The sequence below is a fragment of the Pelophylax lessonae genome, assembly GCF_965119305.1.
Source record: "Pelophylax lessonae genome assembly, chromosome: 13".
In the NCBI taxonomy this organism is placed as follows: Eukaryota; Metazoa; Chordata; class Amphibia; order Anura; family Ranidae; genus Pelophylax; species Pelophylax lessonae.
Genome location: NC_138780.1, coordinates 66,748,540 through 66,767,354, shown reverse-complemented (window position 1 = coordinate 66,767,354; position 18,815 = coordinate 66,748,540). Strand labels below are relative to the sequence as shown.

The window sequence follows — 18,815 nt, the reverse complement described above, 5'->3', positions numbered from 1 at the left end:
CATGCTCGGAAAATAAGGCATATATAAACTAAAATAATACTTTTAGGGGTTCGACACAGAATATGAATTTCACCTCACCGAATTTTGTGGAGACTGGTGAGCGCAGGTAAACATTTTGAGAATATGCTCATCATTTTTTCATCAATTTTCCATCCTGTAGTCAAAGAGACAAAATTAAATAGATTTTCAAAATCTAGCAAAAACAGAAAGTCTCTGCACTATAAGCCAATTCTATTATTTTTTAAATTTAATTGGTGCAGGCCACTAAATGAAAGACCTTAGGCCGGGTTCATACATATGCGAATTGGATGCAGGTTTTCAATTCGCATGACAGGAGAGTGTGACTGGCTCTCAATAGAGCCAGTTCACACAGCATCTTTGGTTCCGATTCAGGTGCGAATTCAGGCAATAATTCGGACCTGATTCACACCTGATTCGGTGAACAGGAATGCACCGGACCCTAAGCTGTAAACAGCGGCCGCAGCATATGTGAACCCAGCCTTATAAGGCAGGTATTTACAAACTATATAAGATTATAGGTCAATGCTCTTCCATGTTTTTTTTTTTTAACTACCCTCCTATTTTCTTTTTAAGGAAAAATAATACTAATAAATAAGGTGTACACCTCATCCTACCTCCTACCAACATATCCCTTTATGGCCAGCCCCAGACCCTTGCTTTTATGTAAAATATTTATATACTAAATTGTGCAGAATTTCTTTTGTAGAGCACAATCACGTGATTAGGTGGCTCTCAAATACATACTGACCCTTCAGGAGTTTAGAAAAACAGCAGTGCCAGACAAATTAATTTAGATTCATAAAATATTTATTTCATCTTAGAAATATAAGATAAAAGTGTGACGGGAGTCACTTTGGGCTGGGGACTTGTGGAACCCAGATTACCTTAGAGAGGTTAGGAAACTCCTTGTCCAGCTTCCCCGGCCCCTCTTATGTGTAAGTCACCCTGTGTCTATTAGGGGCACAGGGTGAACAAGAACCCCAGTTGGGTCTGCACTAATCAGACTCGCTGTACAACCACACTGGATTCAGCATTTCGTGTTACCCTGGTTATCCTGGGTTCTATATGTGTGGTTTGTGTTGAAAGAGTGAGGGGCTCTTTCACTTGGGACAATGATATTTCTGAACAGTGTCCCTCAGGAAATATATGAAGATGAACGGTTTGACTTTTCAGATTGATAGAATATTGTAGGAGTGTCTCATAGACCCTTGCTAGATAGTGAGGTGGGGTTTGTTATTGTTAAGTGCCTGTATCCCATTGTTCTATTGTTTCTGTCTGCATTAAGATCAACCTATTATGCGATGTATATGTGTATGTGGATTAGCTGCTAAGGGGGAGAGGGATTGTCCCAGAGTGTATATCTCTTTGTGCCTGTGTTTGAATAAACAGTTCTTGTTCTGGTTTACTCCAAAACTGGTACTGCCTAGTTCTTGGGGTAACTATAGCCAGATTCACGGGTCTCATGTTCCAGAGCTTAGGAAGCAGCTTCTTGACGGAGAAACCCAGTGGGGGTGTTCAGGGTCCATCACAAAAGAACTAACACATTTAAGAAAATCTGAGATGATCTAAGACAAAGGGCGATAAAGGTCTGTTTTATTTTAAAAAAATGGGGGGGGGGGGAAATAATTATTTTTTAATGTCCCAGCTCAAACAGCTAGTGGTTATACAGTGTCTAAAGCCAGACCTTAGTAGGCACAGGGTGCACTAATATGCATATCACTAAATTCAGGAATTAAAGTTATGCTTAGCCCCATTCCCTTCCCCGACTTGCTGGTTTATGATTAAGATGGCCAAGTTCTTAAACAGTCCAAGTATTTATTAACAGTACAACCAATTTAGTCTGCAACTGCCTGCAACCAAGTGCTGCTATTACTGGACTGCTATTGTTGGCAACCTACAGAGAATACCAGTTGTCTGGTTGTGTCTGGCTTTGACACTTCTGAGTCATGAAATTTCAGAATTTCTTCTCTCTTTACTTGATCTATGTTGATAACACAACAAGCAATAAAGCCATTGGATCTGCAAAGCAGGCAGAGAACTGGTATTTGGAGGGGTCAAAAGTGGCATCCCACATATTTTGTGACAGATTATTAAGTCCTCAGGCTGTCTTTCTTTACATTTTTCATATCTTCATTCATTGTTGCGTTTTTAATAAATTAACCTGCCAGCATCTGAAACTAAAGAGTAGAAGATGAATATTTGAAATGTCACCTCTGATTGAAATTTCCCGCACAGATCTCCCATCTTCATTGTCCACCTCTATTTGGATACTTGGCTTGAAGTAAGAGAAGCGATCTTTGATATGGGCAATTGGGCTGTCTTTTTCTGAAGTCCAGTCTGTGTCATCTGCTGGTAAATTAAATTCTATATTAGTGTTACAGTTGCACTTTAAAGAGCAAAGCAACAGATTCACTTTAACAGCGTCCCTACCAGCAGCTCATACTTAACTCATTTTGTTCTGGGAGTGAGCAAAGAAACACCTGTGTAAATTTTAGGCTAGTTCGGGGCTGAGGACTCTCCCTGCCCCATGTGTTAGTGCGGGCCATGGAACCAAGCTGTCCTACAGGGGGAAAAGGGGCTCTTCTATGTCCAGAAATATTAGATACTTTCTTCACACCCAGTAGCTGAATGAATCATTGGGGAAAAAGGAAAGGTGAACATGTACAGATGGGGAGGATGGCATTAAGGGTTCCCACCATCTAGCTGCAAGTTGGCAGCCCTACGGAAAACAATGGGAAGGTGCTGGTTCTCTCAGCTAATCGCTCCCACTCCCACTCAGTGACACAGGGAGTGATAAGCATATATTGATTGGTTTGCGCAAAAGTTATCGCGTCTATAAACTAGGGGAAAGATTTATGTCATTTTTATTTATTTATTTTTTTACTAGTAATGGCGGCGATCAGCGATTTTAAGCAAGACTGCGACATTGTGGCAGACAGATTGGACACTTTTGAAAAAGTCGGATATGACGAAAAATGTCAGGGAGTAAACCTTACGGCGTCCGGAAGTGATCGGGTGACACCTACGGAGGCTGGCGCGGTCCGGAGCATCAGCGTGGAGAGGGTGAGCCAGACCGACAGCACCGATCGGTGCATCCGTGATACTATCCATAGGAGATTGAAGGCTTATATTATGCTCTTTGTTTGTGAGTACATTTTATTGGGGATTTGGTGAATAAAAGTGTGGATTTTCAAAACAATATAACGCTAGTGCGGTTTCCCTTTCTTGTCTTTCCAAATTGGTGAATGGGAGCTTTATTTTGAGGAGAGGGAACGCCTTAGTGACAAGCTACAAGGAAAGACACAGTCAGCTGCTGCCATTGATCGGAGGAGATTTGTGTGCTTTGCCTTATTGCCTACCCTATGAGAATAGGTGGGCCACGCTGTCTGGTGAGTTGCCACCCCCCTATTTAGCACAAAGGTGGAGGATGTGTGGTGTTGTGACCCCGTAAATTCACTGTGGATCCCAATTGGTGGAGAGGAATTTTAAAGAGACTCTGCATAGAAATTTGAAAGGACACTGCTGTTTTTTTCTCTGTGTGGAGGATTTCCTTTTGAACTGTCTGCGCTACTATTACTAGTTTTTTGTTTGATTCATGGGACTTATTTCTAGTAATTTTTCATAGTTACATTTTATAAGTAGCTGCGATAGGTCTGTAATTGGACTCATTTAATACAATATATTTACTTGTGCGCAGGGGATATATTATATTTATCACTTTGTGGATATTTATTTTATACTTTTTTCATGTGTTCCTAAATAAGAGGAACGCAGGATCCCTGTGTTCATAACTGACAGAACAGCGGTCTGCCGTGTTTACAACCACCGTTTTGTCTCCATGGGGAGCGATCACGGGTGCCTGGTGGCAATCACGGCCCCCGGACCCGCTGATTGGCTTCCCCTGTAGTCAATCGGCACATGTGCGCGCCATTGGTGGCGTGAGCACCCCCCACTAGCCTAGCTGTCCCGCGAAACGACGTACAGTTACGTTGTTTCGTGGGACAGAGCCGACCTGCCACAGTATACAGTGGGTACGGAAAGTATTCAGACCCCCTTAAATTTTTCACTCTTTGTTATATTGCAGCCATTTGCTAAAATCATTTAAGTTCATTCTTCTTCCTCATGAATGTACACATAGCACCCCATACTGACAGAAAAACACAGAATTGTTGACATTGTTGCAGATTTATTAAAAAAGAAAAACTGAAATATCACATGGTCCTAAGTATTCAGACCCTTTGCTCAGTATTTAGTAGAAGCCCCCTTTTGATCTAATACAGCCAGGAGTCTTTTTGGGAAAGATGCAACAAGTCTTTCACACCTGGATTTGGGGATCCTCTGCCATTCCTCCTTGCAGATCCTCTCCAGTTCTGTCAGGTTGGATGGTAAACGTTGGTGGACGGCCATTTTTAGGTCTCTCCAGAGATGCTCAATTGGGTTTAAGTCAGGGCTCTGGCTGGGCCATTCAAGAACAGTCACGGAGTTGTTGTGAAGCCACTCCTTCGTTATTTTAGCTGTGTGCTTAGGGTCATTGTCTTCTTGGAAGGTAAACCTTCGGCCCAGTCTGAGGTCCAGAGCACTCTGGAGAAGGTTTTTGTCCAGGATATCCCTGTACTTGGCCGCATTCATCTTTCCCTCGATTGCAACCAGTCGTCCTGTCCCTGCAGCTAAAAACACACCCACAGCATGATGCTGCCACCACCATGCTTCACTGTTGGGACTGTATTGGACAGGTGATGAGCAGTGCCTGGTTTTCTCCACACATACCGCTTAGAATTAAGGCCAAAAAGTTCTATTTTGGTCTCATCAGACCAGAGAATATTATTTCTCACCATCTTGGAGTCCTTCAGGTGTTTTTTAGCAAACTCCATGCGGGCTTTCATGGGTCTTACACTGAGGAGAGGCTTCCGTCGGGCCACTCTGCCATAAAGCCTCGACTGGTGGAGGGCTGCAGTGACGGTTGACTTTCTACAACTTTCTCCCATCTCCTGACTGCATCTCTGGAGCTCAGCCACAGTGATCTTTGGGTTCTTCTTTACCTCTCTCACCAAGGCTCTTCTCCCCCGATAGCTCAGTTTGGCCGGACGGCCAGCTCTAGGAAGGGTTCTGGTCGTCCCAAACGTCTTCCATTTGAGGATTATGGAGGCCACTGTGCTCTTAGGAACCTTAAGTGCAGCAGAAATCTTTTTGTAACCTTGGCCAGATCTGTGCCTTGCCACAATTCTGTCTCTGAGCTCTTCAGGCAGTTCCTTTGACCTCATGATTCTCATTTGCTCTGACATGCATTGTGATCTGGAAGGTCTTATATAGACAGGTGTGTGGCTTTCCTAATCAAGTCCAATCAGTATAATCAAACACAGCTGGACTCAAATGAAGGTGTAGAACCATCTCAAGGATGATCAGAAGAAATGGAAAGCACCTGAGTTAAATATATGAGTGTCACAGCAAAGGGTCTGAATACTTAGGACCATGTGATATTTCAGTTTTTCTTTTTTAATAAATCTGCGACAATGTCAACAATTCTGTGTTTTTCTGTCAGTATGGGGTGCTATGTGTACATTCATGAGGAAGAAGAATGAACTTAAATGATTTTAGCAAATGGCTGCAATATAACAAAGAGTGAAAAATTTAAGGGGGTCTGAATACTTTCCGTACCCACTGTATGTACTGCTGGAGGTCGGCAAGTGGTTAAAAAATAACTCGGGCCAAAAATGTTTTACATGTCCTGTTTACTGATCTCCTACCTTCACCAAATATGCCATCCATCTTCTTTTTAGGTCAGCGGTTGCTCTGTAATACCCTGATGATTTGCAAATAAAACCATTAGTTGCCAGTGATTTCCTGTTTGTAAGACCGGTGGCTGCTATTCCTCCTATTCCCCCAGCCACTGGTCTTGGCACTTCCCATTTGTAGTTTTCTCCAGCAAGCAGGGATGTACTGTACCTCTGTCCCTACTTGCTGTAGTGGGCAGGACAGGACTCAGAGACCCCGGTCTGTACTGCCCATGGAGGCGGTGTCCTAACCCTGCATACAATCTGCCCAGCTGTGACTGTCAGTGTCCTCTCCCTGCACCTCTCTGACCAGACCAGCTTGCCATTCCTAATTCGGCCTCCTATCACTGCCATCTGACACCTTCTGCATCTTCCTCACATATGTCTCCATCTCCTTGGCTACCTCTCATCCACCTCACTACCCAATACATTCCCACATCTTCCTCTCCCCCTCACTGCTCCACCTGGGCTTCCAAATGTCCCCCTCCTAATCCCCCCCTTCCCCCTGTACCAATGCCCTGAGAGCTCCTCTCCCTTATCACTGGCTTGGAGGTGCAGGGGATTTAACTCTAAAAATAGATCCCCTCACTACTCCGAACCCCTTACTGGCCCCCGCCCCACTCACCAATGCCGCGTGCCACCTCCCTGCAGCGCTGCAGACCGACTTCCCTCTGACCAGCATCAGCTACTGCAGGGAAGCTTTGTGTCAAGGAATCCAGATCTGACCAAATATTCTTTCCCTTTATGGCATTTCCGCTCCCCCTGTTCTGGGCTCCCCACACTGTACCATACCATCCACCTCCCTGCAGCTGTTGGCCGGCTTCCCTCCTCCCTCTCCCACCGGCTTTAGCTACTACTGGTGCGGGAGTCGGGAGATCAGTGCGTGGGGGGGGGGCAGGTCATGGTCATCGCCAGCACCTTGTCCAACACAGTGAGCCTATCAGTGTCCATTGCGGCAGCCTCATCAGCGCCCATCAGTCCTGCCAATCATTACAACCAATCAGTGCCTATCACTGCAGCCTCATCAGTGCTGCCCCATCAGTGCTGCCAATCAGTGCCACCTATCAATGCCCATCACTGCAGCCTCATCACTGCAGCCCTATTAGTGCCCCCAATCAGTGCTGTCTGTCAGTGCCCATAACTGCAGCCTCATCAGTGCAGCCTCATCGGTGCAGTGCCATCTATCACAGTGCAGCCTCATCAGTTCCCATTAGTGCAGCCAATCAGTGCCCATCACTGCATCCTCATCAGTGCCCAACAGTGCAGCCCTATCAGTGCCACCAATTAGTGCTACCTATCAGAGCCTCTCACTGCAGCCTCATTAAAATAGCCACATCAGTGCTGGCAATCAGTGCCACCTATCAGTGCCCATCACTGCAGCCTCAAGGAAAAAACAGGCGCCGCTGAGTGTAGCATAAAATTTATTGGCATGACATACATATAAAACTCACATGGGAATGCCTTAGTCCATGGCGCATGCTCCGAATTGCGTTACGTCATATCCGGGAAGGCTTGCGGTTCACCGCTGCCCCTGCCTGATGTAGCTCCTTCACGGCTTTTCCTGTCATCGTCATCACCCGGCTGCGGGCCAGCGATCTAGGAGCCATGGACTAAAGCATTCCCATGTGAGTTTTATATGTATGTCATGCCAATAAACTTTATGCTACACTCAGCGGCGCCTGTTTTTTCCTTGTGTTGCCAGCGGGATTCTCGCTTTTTGCCTGCCAGAGCTGCGCTGAGTTTACATCAGCAACATTGGAGCATATGCTTCAGAAGCCCCTGATCATCCCTACTAACTGTTGTTTTGCTACATTGGGGTCCTTTCTCCTTGGCACAAGCGCCCAACACCTCTCCTGTCTCCATCACTGCAGCCTCATCAGTGCCCATCAATGCAGCCCCATCAGTGCCCCCAATCAGTGCTGCCTATCAGTGATGCCAATTAGTACCAATTGGTGCCAATCAGTGCCATCTATCAGTGCTTCCAATCAGTGCCAATCAGTGCCTGTCAATGTTGCCAATCAGTACTACCATTCAGTGCCCATCAGTGCTGCCTATCAGTGCACTGAATGCAGGGATGGGGAGAGGAGCTCAGCAGCCAGGAACACTGTCAATGGGAAGGGGGGGGGGGCGGCCTGGTGGGGCACAAATGAAATCTGTTAATGTTTGTTTATTAATGCCACAAAAAGAAAAAAAAAAGGCGCAGTGCTAACTTACTAATCAATTACTTTGAGATGCCATTTTGATGGGGCCCCCCAGAGACCCCCTACTGACATTGATCCAAATATAAAGTATGTCTAAACCAAGAACAGGTAGCAGGAGAGCTGTTCAGTACAATATTGATGACTGGTGCTGTGGATAAAGGTGATCAGGGAAAAGAGAGGACATCAGTTCATGGAATAACTTTTAGGTTCCATTCACACTGATCTGCAGCCCAAACCACTGTTGGCCGCACAGCTTTGTGGGCTGCAGAGCAGTGCAGCAGGGAGTGGTGTGATAAGCCCACACAATATCCACACAGCTCTCATTTTTTTTAAGCAAATTTGTGACACTTTCATGTCACTGCACAGCATCGTTGTGCTTCTGCGCAGTGACGTGTGACAGAGCAGAGCATTGCGATATTATACATGTTATGCATATTATCGCACCACTCTGGAACATAGTGTAACACTGCGTTCTGGTCTGAACATGACACACAAAAACTATTGTGGAAAAATGCACGTAAAGTGAACAGGCCCATAACTTTATTTTCCAGCTAACTGCTTCATCCCCGGTTGTGACATTATGACATAACTATTAGTACTTGTAATGATTCTGAAGTCTCCTCCTGTTCATTTGACATCACCTCTTTTGGATTGGAAGTGTCACAGAGAGTACAGGGTCAGTGTCAACAGCAACCTCTGCAATCCTTAATAATACAATAAAAGATATGTATTATCTTCACATGCACATACATTTCCATGCTTGGTTTCCACAACAACCCCCCTTCTACTCTCAGACCCCACAGCTGCTGTGTGGGCTGCAATGGCTAGAGGGGGCTCATTCCTAAATACAGTAGGACCAAGGCGAATGAACGTAGTCAACCTCAAATCAGTCAAATTATTGCAGCAAATTAAAAAAAAAAAAAGGAATTTGGAGGCGACAGAGCAATAGAAGGTACTTCTTTTTTTTTTTTTAAAATGAAAGTCGTTCCAAAGCAAACCGTTTTTTTTTTTTTTTTTTGCCTTAATACATTCTCTGCATTAAGGTAAAAAAAAACTTTCAATGTTAGCTCCCCCCAGCCAACCCCCCCCCCACCATAAAATACTTATCTGAGCCCTCTCTCGATCCAGCACTGTACCCATCTGCAGCAGCAATGCTCTTCTCTCCCATCTTCTCACAGGAGACTCAGCAGCAGAGGGAGCCATTGGCTCCTGCTGCTGTCAGTCAAATTCTGTGAGAAGAGAGAGGGAACAGAGCTAAGCTGCGCTGTGTGTGTCAATAGACAATAGAAGAGGTCATTCTGCTGCACCCCTCTCTGCATAGATCCAGCAGGTAAAGTCAGAGCTCACCAAAAGCAGTTTTCTCAGATGTCGGTGTACTGGGCAGTCGCGGTCTGTTCACAACTCTGGGAAATTCTGTATAGCCCAGGCGTCTACAGAGCTCAGTGAAGTCTTGTTCGAGGTTTCCAGTGCACTGGTAGTCATCTGTAACCAAAAGTGTCAATAGAAAAATACACACAATAATTACAGGCAATCCTATATTTAATTACAGCTCTCGTTTTCTGCAGAATACTCACGCATATTGAATAAAATAAAAAAAAAATAAAATCAAAGAGCCACTCTTGACTTGCTATTAATAATGGGAAAGGCACAGGCGCAGTCAGTACCACAGTCAATGGGTAAAACCACATCACCAAAGAAACATCCAGTACCTCCTGGTACAAAGGAAGACAGGGCATGGACAGCCCATTGCCAGGCACAATTACTGTCAAGTGGGGGCAGGCAGATGGAAGGCAGCATGCACAGCATTTTCTAAAACTGGCTACAGATGTTACTACTGTATACGTTTGTAAATCCCTCTATAGATCTACCAAAATCCATGTAATCCAAACGCCGCCCCCTATTATTGATTAAGGTAGGCCCTCACATTAGATCTAAAGGGGACTACATAGAAACTGTACAATGAGATTGAACTGAGTTTGACCAGTTAAACATTAACTTGGTTACTTACATAGCAAGTACAGCCTGCATACATTACATCATATAAAATAAACCTTCTACTTTGCCATGAATGGACAAGTTAAAGGTATACTTTAAAGAGAACTTCTGAATATAGAAATATGGGGGCTGTCATCGTTGAGATGATTTTAAAATGCAGGTTCTTGAAGGGGCATTCTGATCCTGGCTTCACTAATTAGTGACTGAAGAAGTAGATTTTAAGCGGTTGTAAACTTACATATACCCAGTGAAGTAATTGTCCTCAGCTGATACACAGACATGAAACAAATCCTCCTGCATAAGTTGTATTTGTCTATCTGCAGTCTTCTCCTCCCTTTTAAAGTGATGAATTTTTAAAGCTTGTCTGAGATCTCAGAAAAAGGGAGGCGGAGAGCTGAAGTTACACTCTGAGAGCTTCATACAGCACACAGGAACAGAGCTGAGGCTGTTACTCTGCTGGAGCTCCTTCCCCAGTCACTAGAAGTGATTAATGCTGATAGCAGAGGAACAAAGCAGCAGACAGAAATGCCATAGTCCTCCTAATTGAGACAAATACACACTATAGAGGCATATACTTAATTCATATTTCATGTCTGAGGTTTACAACCACTTTAAGGGCAAGTAAGCCCCTCTGAATAAGGCAACAGCTTCCCTGGCAAAAACTTAGTTGTCCTCTATACCCACAAAAACCTGGCATGATGCTTGATTAATGAGAAACTAGCAGTTATTTAAAATATTAGGTTACATTGTATAGAACATTATTTACTTGACACCTTTAAGGCTGTAGACCATCTAAAAAAAACAAAGCCTGTGACTAGTGATGAGCTAAGATTCAGGCTGAACCCACTGGAAGCTGTCAAATGATAGTAGGCTGCTGGCCCATTCAGCTGCAACTCCGGAATGTCCTGCCCCACTGCTGCATATAACAAAGGGGCAAGGATGCTGGTGGCATAACTGACTTAATATAGCCATATGGCCAATTGGGCCAATGGCTTGCAATCATGTGATAGCTTCCCGAAGGTTTAGTAGGGTTAGAAAGATCCAAAAAGGAGGAGATGGGATTGGAAGGGAAAAGGGGGGCATAGAAGGAGAATAAGTTAAGTATATTGTAGGATAGGCAGGCAGACAGTAAAGAGGGATTTTGGGCTCATAACCTATCAGTTGGGAAACACCAGTTAATGGCCATGTACATCAATTCATGGATTCCAAATTTTATGGCATTTCTTTGGGTAGTTTCTACTCCATATGTTACTTTATATATAGGCAAATTGCAAAAAGTGGCATGCCAAAAAGACAGAGAAGGAGGGGTAGATAGTTTACAATTAAGGAGGAAAAATTGTCCTTTAAATGCTTCCCATACCCCATTACTTAAGCCTGAGTTCTCTATTGTGTGGCTCTACCCAGTGCCACATAGCCTTTGCAGAAAAATGCCCAGGCAGTGTCAAGCTCCTATTTTGCATGCTTACCACTCTCTTTATTCATTCATAAGGCTGGTTTGATGGATGGACTTGTAATTATTGTTTGAATTAGATTCGACTTTTTCCAACCTGGCTAACTATGTAACATGGCGGCCCCCAGCCATCTGTAGTATGGTAAGCAACGGGTTAAGTTGCTGTCTGCAAAATGTTACAATTATGTATATGTCTGGGAGCTGGGTGTGGCTGAAGTTTAGTTGCATGCGTGAGTTCAGTGAATAAAGAAGCAACCTGTACAGCCTGGTCTGTGTTAATACACTACATTTTGGCGACGAGGATGGCTAGCTTTCTGGATTTACCGGCTATCGGATCATTTGATGTGTCTGGAGACCACACTAGTCTCTCACAGCGCTGGGACAAGTGGAAGAAGGGATTTCAGCTCTATGTTATAGCCACAGGAGTGACTGCACCTGCTCAGAAGAGAGCCATGCTGCTGCATCTAGCTGGACCTCAAGTTCAGGACATTTTTGAAACCCTGGGAGCAACAGGGGATGATTCAGACTATGAGACAGCCATGAATAGACTGAGTGAGTACTTTGAGCCAAAGAAAAATATTCCCTATGAAAGATATAAGTTTAGACAGGCTGTGCAAGAACAGGGAGAAACCACAGACAGTTATGTGACTAGGCTGAAATATCTGGCAAAGTCTTGTGATTTTGGGACTGTAACTGAGGAGATAATCAGAGATCAGGTCATAGAGAAATGCACATCTGTGCACCTCAGGAGGAGATTATTGAGAGAACCTAGTCTCACACTTACTAGTCTGCAGGAGATTGCAAGAGCCATTGAACTGTCTGAGCTCCAGGCTCTGCATATTGAAACCAAGGACACTGCATCTGTCAATACAGTCTCCAAACCTACCTATAATAATAGGAATATCTGGAGTAGGAAAGAGAGTTTTCCAAAGAGGACTTTACATATAACCTGCAGTAAATGTGGCAGAGAGGGACACACAAGTCAGGACTGCACTGTGGTACAGAATAAAATGTGCTATGCTTGTGGAAAGACAGGTCATTTTGCAGCTGTGTGTAGAAGTACAACCAGAGATAACAAAACCAAAGGACCATCAGCACAAGTAAATGTTATAGCTGAGGATAAAGAGAGTGCTCCTGACTGTGAATTTATATTCTCCCTGTGTTCTCTGCAAGCTGGGACATTAACCATTAAGATTGGAAATACAGATGTGTCAGTGTTGATTGACTCTGGAGCTACATGCAATGTTATGGACTTAGCTTCTTGGCACAGTCTTAATAGCAGAGAAAACCACCTTAAATTGTGTAACACCACTAAACAGATTTATACTTATGGCTCCAGTACACCACTACAACTTAAAGGCAAATTTTATACCTCTGTTCAAATACATGAGACTGGTCCTCCATTGCTGACCGAATTCTATGTTGTAGATGGCACGGGGTCGCCTCTGCTTGGTCGTCAAACCGCAATGGCACTAGGGGTGTTAAAGATTGTCCGTGATGTAGGCAGCGCAAGAGTGAATATGCTGTCTCCTGCTATTTCTGCATTGAAAGAGGAATTTAAAGATTGCTTCTCTGGGTTTGGAAAATTAAAGGATTTTCAGTTGGAGCTTCACATTGATCCACATGTAAAGCCTATTGCACAGCCAGTACGCAGACTTCCTTATAGCCTGAGATCACCTGTTGAGCACAAACTGGCAGAGCTGCTAGACCTTGACATTATTGAACCTGTGGAAGGACCCACTCCGTGGGTATCGCCGTTAGTTGTTGTACCAAAGGGCACAGATATTCGGATTTGTGTGGACATGAGATGTGCTAACCAAGCTGTACAGAGAGAGAGACATCCAATTCCCACTATTGAAGATGTTCTACATGCAATGAATGGGGCAAGTGTCTTCAGTAAACTGGATTTGAAATGGGGTTATCATCAGATTGAATTGACCCCAGCATCTAGAGTCATCACTACATTTGCAAGCCATAAAGGTCTTTTTAGATACAAGAGGTTGATGTTTGGCGTATCGTCAGCACCGGAGGCCTATCAACATGTGATTCAGCAAGTGCTACATGGTTGTGAAGGCACGCATAACATTTCTGATGATATAATTGTGTGGGGAACAAACACACAGGAGCACGATGAACGTCTCCGTGCAGTACTAAATCGCTTGAAGGAGAAAGGGTTAACATTAAATGAGAAGAAGTGCACATTTCAAATGAATAAAATGACTTATGGGCCATGTGCTGTCTGACAGGGGCATTGGTCCGGAGGACTGTAAAATTAAAGCTGTGTCTGATGCCAGAAATCCTGAAAACCCTGCAGAAGTACGCAGTTTTCTTGGGCTAGTGAATTACTGTGCCAAGTTTATTCCAGATATGGCGACTGTCAGTGAACCTCTGAGGTTGTTAACTCGCAAAGCAGTCCCTTGGAAGTGGGGCCTTTTGGAACAAGGTGCATTTGATGAACTTAAGAGACGGCTGACTTGCGCCACAACTTTGGCTTATTTCAATCCTACTGCACACACCCAAGTTATTGTCGATGCTAGCCCTGTGGGGTTAGGCGCCATCTTGGTTCAGAGACAATGCACAGGCGATTACAGGCCTATTCAGTATGCAAGCAGATCCCTTACTGATGTAGAGAGACGTTATTCTCAGACCGAGAAAGAGGCTTTGGCTGTTGTTTGGGGATGTGAAAGGTTTCACACCTATCTCTACGGCCTTGATTTTGAAATCATCACAGACCACAAGCCTCTGGAAGTGATATATTCGCCACGCTCAAAACCATCCGCCAGGATTGAAAGATGGGTTCTCAGATTGTTACCGTACCGATTTACAGTGCGGTACAGACCTGGACCGACTAATGCGGCAGATGCACTTTCCAGATTGCCTCAGTCTTCGGCACCTGTTCATAACCTAGCAGAAGAGTACATTCGTTTTGTGGCTACTAACGCCATGCCTCAGGCATTGACACCGCGGGAGGTTGAAGAATTGTCATCTGTGGATCCGGACATTGCTCGATTGAGAAAATGTGTAAGACAAGGGGTTTGGGTGGATTGTGACCCAAGTTATCACAGAATCAAACATGAGCTGAGTATTGCTGGACAACTAGTTTTACGCGGCAATCGTATTGTGATGCCTAGAGACTTACGGAAACGTACATTACATTTAGCCCATGAGGGCCATCAAGGCATTGTACGCACCAAACAAAGATTACGTGAGAAAGTCTGGTGGCCAGGAATTGACAAGGATGTGGAACATTTGGTTTCTTCATGTCGAGCATGTCAGTTGGTGGGCAGCAAACCTAAACCAGAACCAGTAACTCACACTGTTCTACCTGAGGGACCATGGGAAGATTTAGCCATTGATCTGTGTGACATTCCATCTGGACACCATCTTTTAGTTGTTGTGGACTATTATTCAAGGTGGCAAGAGGTGGTAGTTCTCACTAATGCTACATCATCAACTGTAATTGAGGGGTTGGAGAGCATTTTTGCGTCTCATGGGTTGCCTAAACGGATTGTGAGTGATAATGGTGCCCAATTTACTTCTCAGGAATTTCAGGACTATCTAAAATCAAATGCTATTGAACATAATCGTACAACTCCATACTGGCCACAGGCTAACGGGGAAGTGGAACGCCAGAATCGAACCTTGCTGAAAGCTTTGCGGATTGCTCATTTAGAGAGAAGAGACTGGAAAAAGGAACTGTGGCGTTTTCTTTTGGCTTATCGCACAACTCCGCATACTGTCACTGGAGTTAGTCCTGCGGAACTTCTTTGTGGTCGCAAATTCAGGACAAAATTGCCAGACATTGGGGGTCCTCCTACGAGTCAGAAACCTTTTCGGCATATTGATGAGGAAAGGAAGATCCGGGCTGAACAGTATGCAAACCACCGCCGCCATTGCAAACCTAGTGGCCTTCGACAGGGTGATAAGGTGTTGCTTCAAAATGATCGGTTTAACAAACTGGCTCCGTCCTTTGAACCTGAGCCTTATGTTGTAAAGGAGAAAAGAGGTACTCAAGTGGTTTTAGAGGATTTAGATGGACACACAAAAGTGCGTAATTCCTCATTTGTGAAGAAATTTATTGAGTCAGAAGGTCAAGTATCGGACGACGGCGAACAGGCAAAGAGTAGTGATGATACTGCCAGTGATCCAGACTTCAATCCACAAACATCCACATCGGAATGGCCAAGAGAAAAACGAGCAACTAATCCACCGGCCTACCTTAAGGACTATGTGTATAGTCAGGAGTTTATAGTTTACATTTCTAGTTGTTCATCCATGCATTTTGTTAATCTTATTAATATGTTGTGCATGTTATGTTTTATTCAAAGAGAGGAGGGAATGTAGTATGGTAAGCAACGGGTTAAGTTGCTGTCTGCAAAATGTTACAATTGTGTATATGTCTGGGAGCTGGGTGTTGCTGAAGTTTAGTTGCATGCGTGAGTTCAGTGAATAAAGAAGCAACCTGTACAGCCTGGTCTGTGTTAATACACTACACCATCCAGAGGTGTACAACTCGTCTGCATGTAATCGGGCAAAAACTATGCAGCTCGCTGCAGGCTCACATAGTAAGGGTGGAGGCATTTTACTGATAACAACAAGAACAACACTGTCAACAACATGGACCACATTCATAGTCCACCTTATTGGACTATGCATGTGCAGTGTGTGTTGGCACAGAGCTTTGTCAACCTAAAACCAGAACTGCTTGGACAAGGACCTTCATGGCAGGATCAATAGGTATTTTTTTGGAAATAAAAGGTAAAGATTATAAAAATGGCCTTTGAAATAACTTTAAATTAATTTTACCATAATATGGCCTACATGAGTTTTTAGCCATTGGCATTACACATACTTTTTAATGTAGGTATGTAGGTATTATTCATAACACTTATTCCCAAAATACCTCTTACCCTTTACTGCCCAGGGCTAGTATTATTAAAATACCGAGAAGCATAAAAAAACTGCACTCTCTGCTTACCAACTGACAGTGATGTTTTGTCTTGGGGACCAACACCTTAAACAAAAAATACATAAAAAACACATTACAAAATATTTAGCATTGTTATATAGCAGGATGGTACTTTGTCAGCCAAGCCCAGAAAAAGTCTGGAAATATCAAGCAAATGGCAAATCTCTTGTTTAGCCTTATCACTTAAAACAAGATAACCATGAATAACACTTCATATGGGTAAGGCCCCTTACACACAGTGGGCTCTGTTGGAGTCCGCCTGCTCAGCAGGCAATCTGTTCACTAAATCTGCTGAGCAGGTGGATGGCTGGTCTGTGTCTGCTCTGCTTATGCAGAGCGGACACAGACACAGCCCGCTCTCCTCTATGAGCAACTGGATGTAAACGGGCCGCCATTCTGTTTACACCCAACTGCCATCCCATCCAACCCGATCGGCCAGATGGGTGGGGAAAGGATCCCCGTAACTGTTTTTAGAGGATAGGATCACCTGGACACATGTCTGTTGACACCCCCTGCTCCATAGAGGAGACTGGAGGGTCCAATCTGGTCTGCCTGAAAAACTAACAGGTGGACCCAATCGATCCGCTAGTGTGAAAGGGGCCTAAGAACATAATACACATTTTATATTTTAACAAGATAAGTTTGTTAGTCATATTTTTTTTTGTTTTTTTTTACATTCTGTATTCGGCCTCTTTCACACGGCTGCTCCGTTTTTTTCCTCCACTCCGGCACTTTTTTTTTCACGGACACGGATGACACTTGTGTCATCTGCTATGTATGTTCGCATATCATCCGTTTGGGGATGATATACGGACATAATGTATGTCTATGGGGATTGCGGATGTCAGCGGATGACACCGCTGACATCCAATTTTGCATCCGTTCCGTTTTTTAAACGGAAGAAAAATAGGGTTCTGTTCCGTTCCAAAAAACGGAACAGAGCTGAAAGGACGCAAATTGGATGTCAGCGGATGGTCATCCGCTGACATCCGCAATCCCATTGACATGCATTATGTCCGTATATCCCCGCAAACGGATGGGGTGATATACGGACATACGGAGCGGCCGTGTGAAAGAGGCCTTCTATTCTTCATACAATTTACATAGGATATATGAGTAATGTACAGAATAAAAAAAAAAAAACGATTAAAGTGGATTTTAAAAGGAAGCATTTTTAGATTTCCCACATTTTCCTCTGAGCTCTGCCTCTCTTCCCATGTGCTGTAAATATAAGAGGATAAGGGGTGGGGGCTCTGCACACACTCAGTCTGCATGGGAGCGGACACAGATACAGGCAGGATCCAGCATGTAGTGTTCAGCCTCTACACAGAGCTACTACAACTACTACTGCTGCCAGAGGGGTTTTGCCTACAGGGAAAACTAGCTCACACGCAACCAACGAAATGTAGGAGGATTGCTGGAACCCGCAGTCCCACCTGAAGATGCCAATTCCTGGATTCTATTAAGAATGGACTCTGCCAAGACTGGATTCTTTCCATCTGCTCCAGGTATGCCGGGGCAGCACTCAAGCCTAGAGCTAGGGAGTTAGGATTTAATAATGCCCTGCCTGTTGGACTGTGAAATATTTATTTTGCACTTTCTTAAGTAAAATATTGAAACATTGTCAATGCCTGGTCTGAAGTTATGAAAGAGGTGTATTGTAAGTAACTGGCACAGTCACAGTTAACAAGTGGGTTTTAATACATTGGAAGATGAAGACATGGATGTGGAGTGAATTAATTTATAGACATAAGTAAATGCCAAGAGTAACAGGAGCAGCCTGTCGATAGCGTGTACCTGTTATAGGTGGTATGGCCTCTAGAAGGGAGGGACATGTCAGTACTCCTTCCACCAGCAGTCTGCCTCCCATAGCTACGGGAGCAGTTTGCACACCGCAGAGGTTGCCCATCCTGTACAGAGGTATGGAATTTCGAGAGTTAAGTGCACGCATTGAGCCTGTGCAGAGTGCATGACAGGGCCCACTCTGCTACTTGGGAATAGTAGTGGAAACGCTGGACTGGTGGGTGTGGACATGTGGCTCAGTGTGTCCCTCCAAAATGCCAGTTACTGTGAAGGTGTACATTATTGAGAAAGAGTTAACTAGAGGACAGTTGCAGTGCCAGTCTACATGGTGTACGTTCATCTCTAAGTATAGCGGTTCACCTTAAGGTTGAGTATTACTGCACGGCAGCCTCAGCCTCAGCCTTGCCCCTAGGCATTGGTGAAGACAGCACAAAGTAAAAGTACCCCGTGTGTGTGTCTATATAGTAGCCCTGTAACAAAGTGCCTAATGTAGGAACCACACTGGGCAGGCCTAACATTTGACCCAGTACCTGGTGCCCAATGAGTAATTGGGAAAACATGTGGGATGTGACAAACAACGACTTCTCTGCCCCCCACTTACACAC

General features: G+C 44.3%; 1 protein-coding gene across 3 annotated transcripts in view; it reads right to left on the bottom strand.

Annotated features, from left to right (window-relative positions):
- Positions 1–18,815, bottom strand: part of LRRC71 (leucine rich repeat containing 71) — a 96,436-nt gene that overhangs the window by 57,699 nt on the left and 19,922 nt on the right. The window contains exons 3-6 of one of the 3 annotated variants that reach the window (XM_082275085.1): positions 16,417–16,452; positions 9,341–9,475; positions 2,233–2,370; positions 79–154 (exon numbers count right to left, since the gene is read on the bottom strand). In XM_082275085.1, the coding sequence (XP_082131211.1) occupies positions 79–154; positions 2,233–2,370; positions 9,341–9,475; positions 16,417–16,452 (385 nt within the window). The remainder of the gene's footprint in view (positions 1–78; positions 155–2,232; positions 2,371–9,340; positions 9,476–16,416; positions 16,453–18,815) is intronic. The other 2 variants (XM_082275086.1, XM_082275087.1) reach the window with 2 other exon arrangements.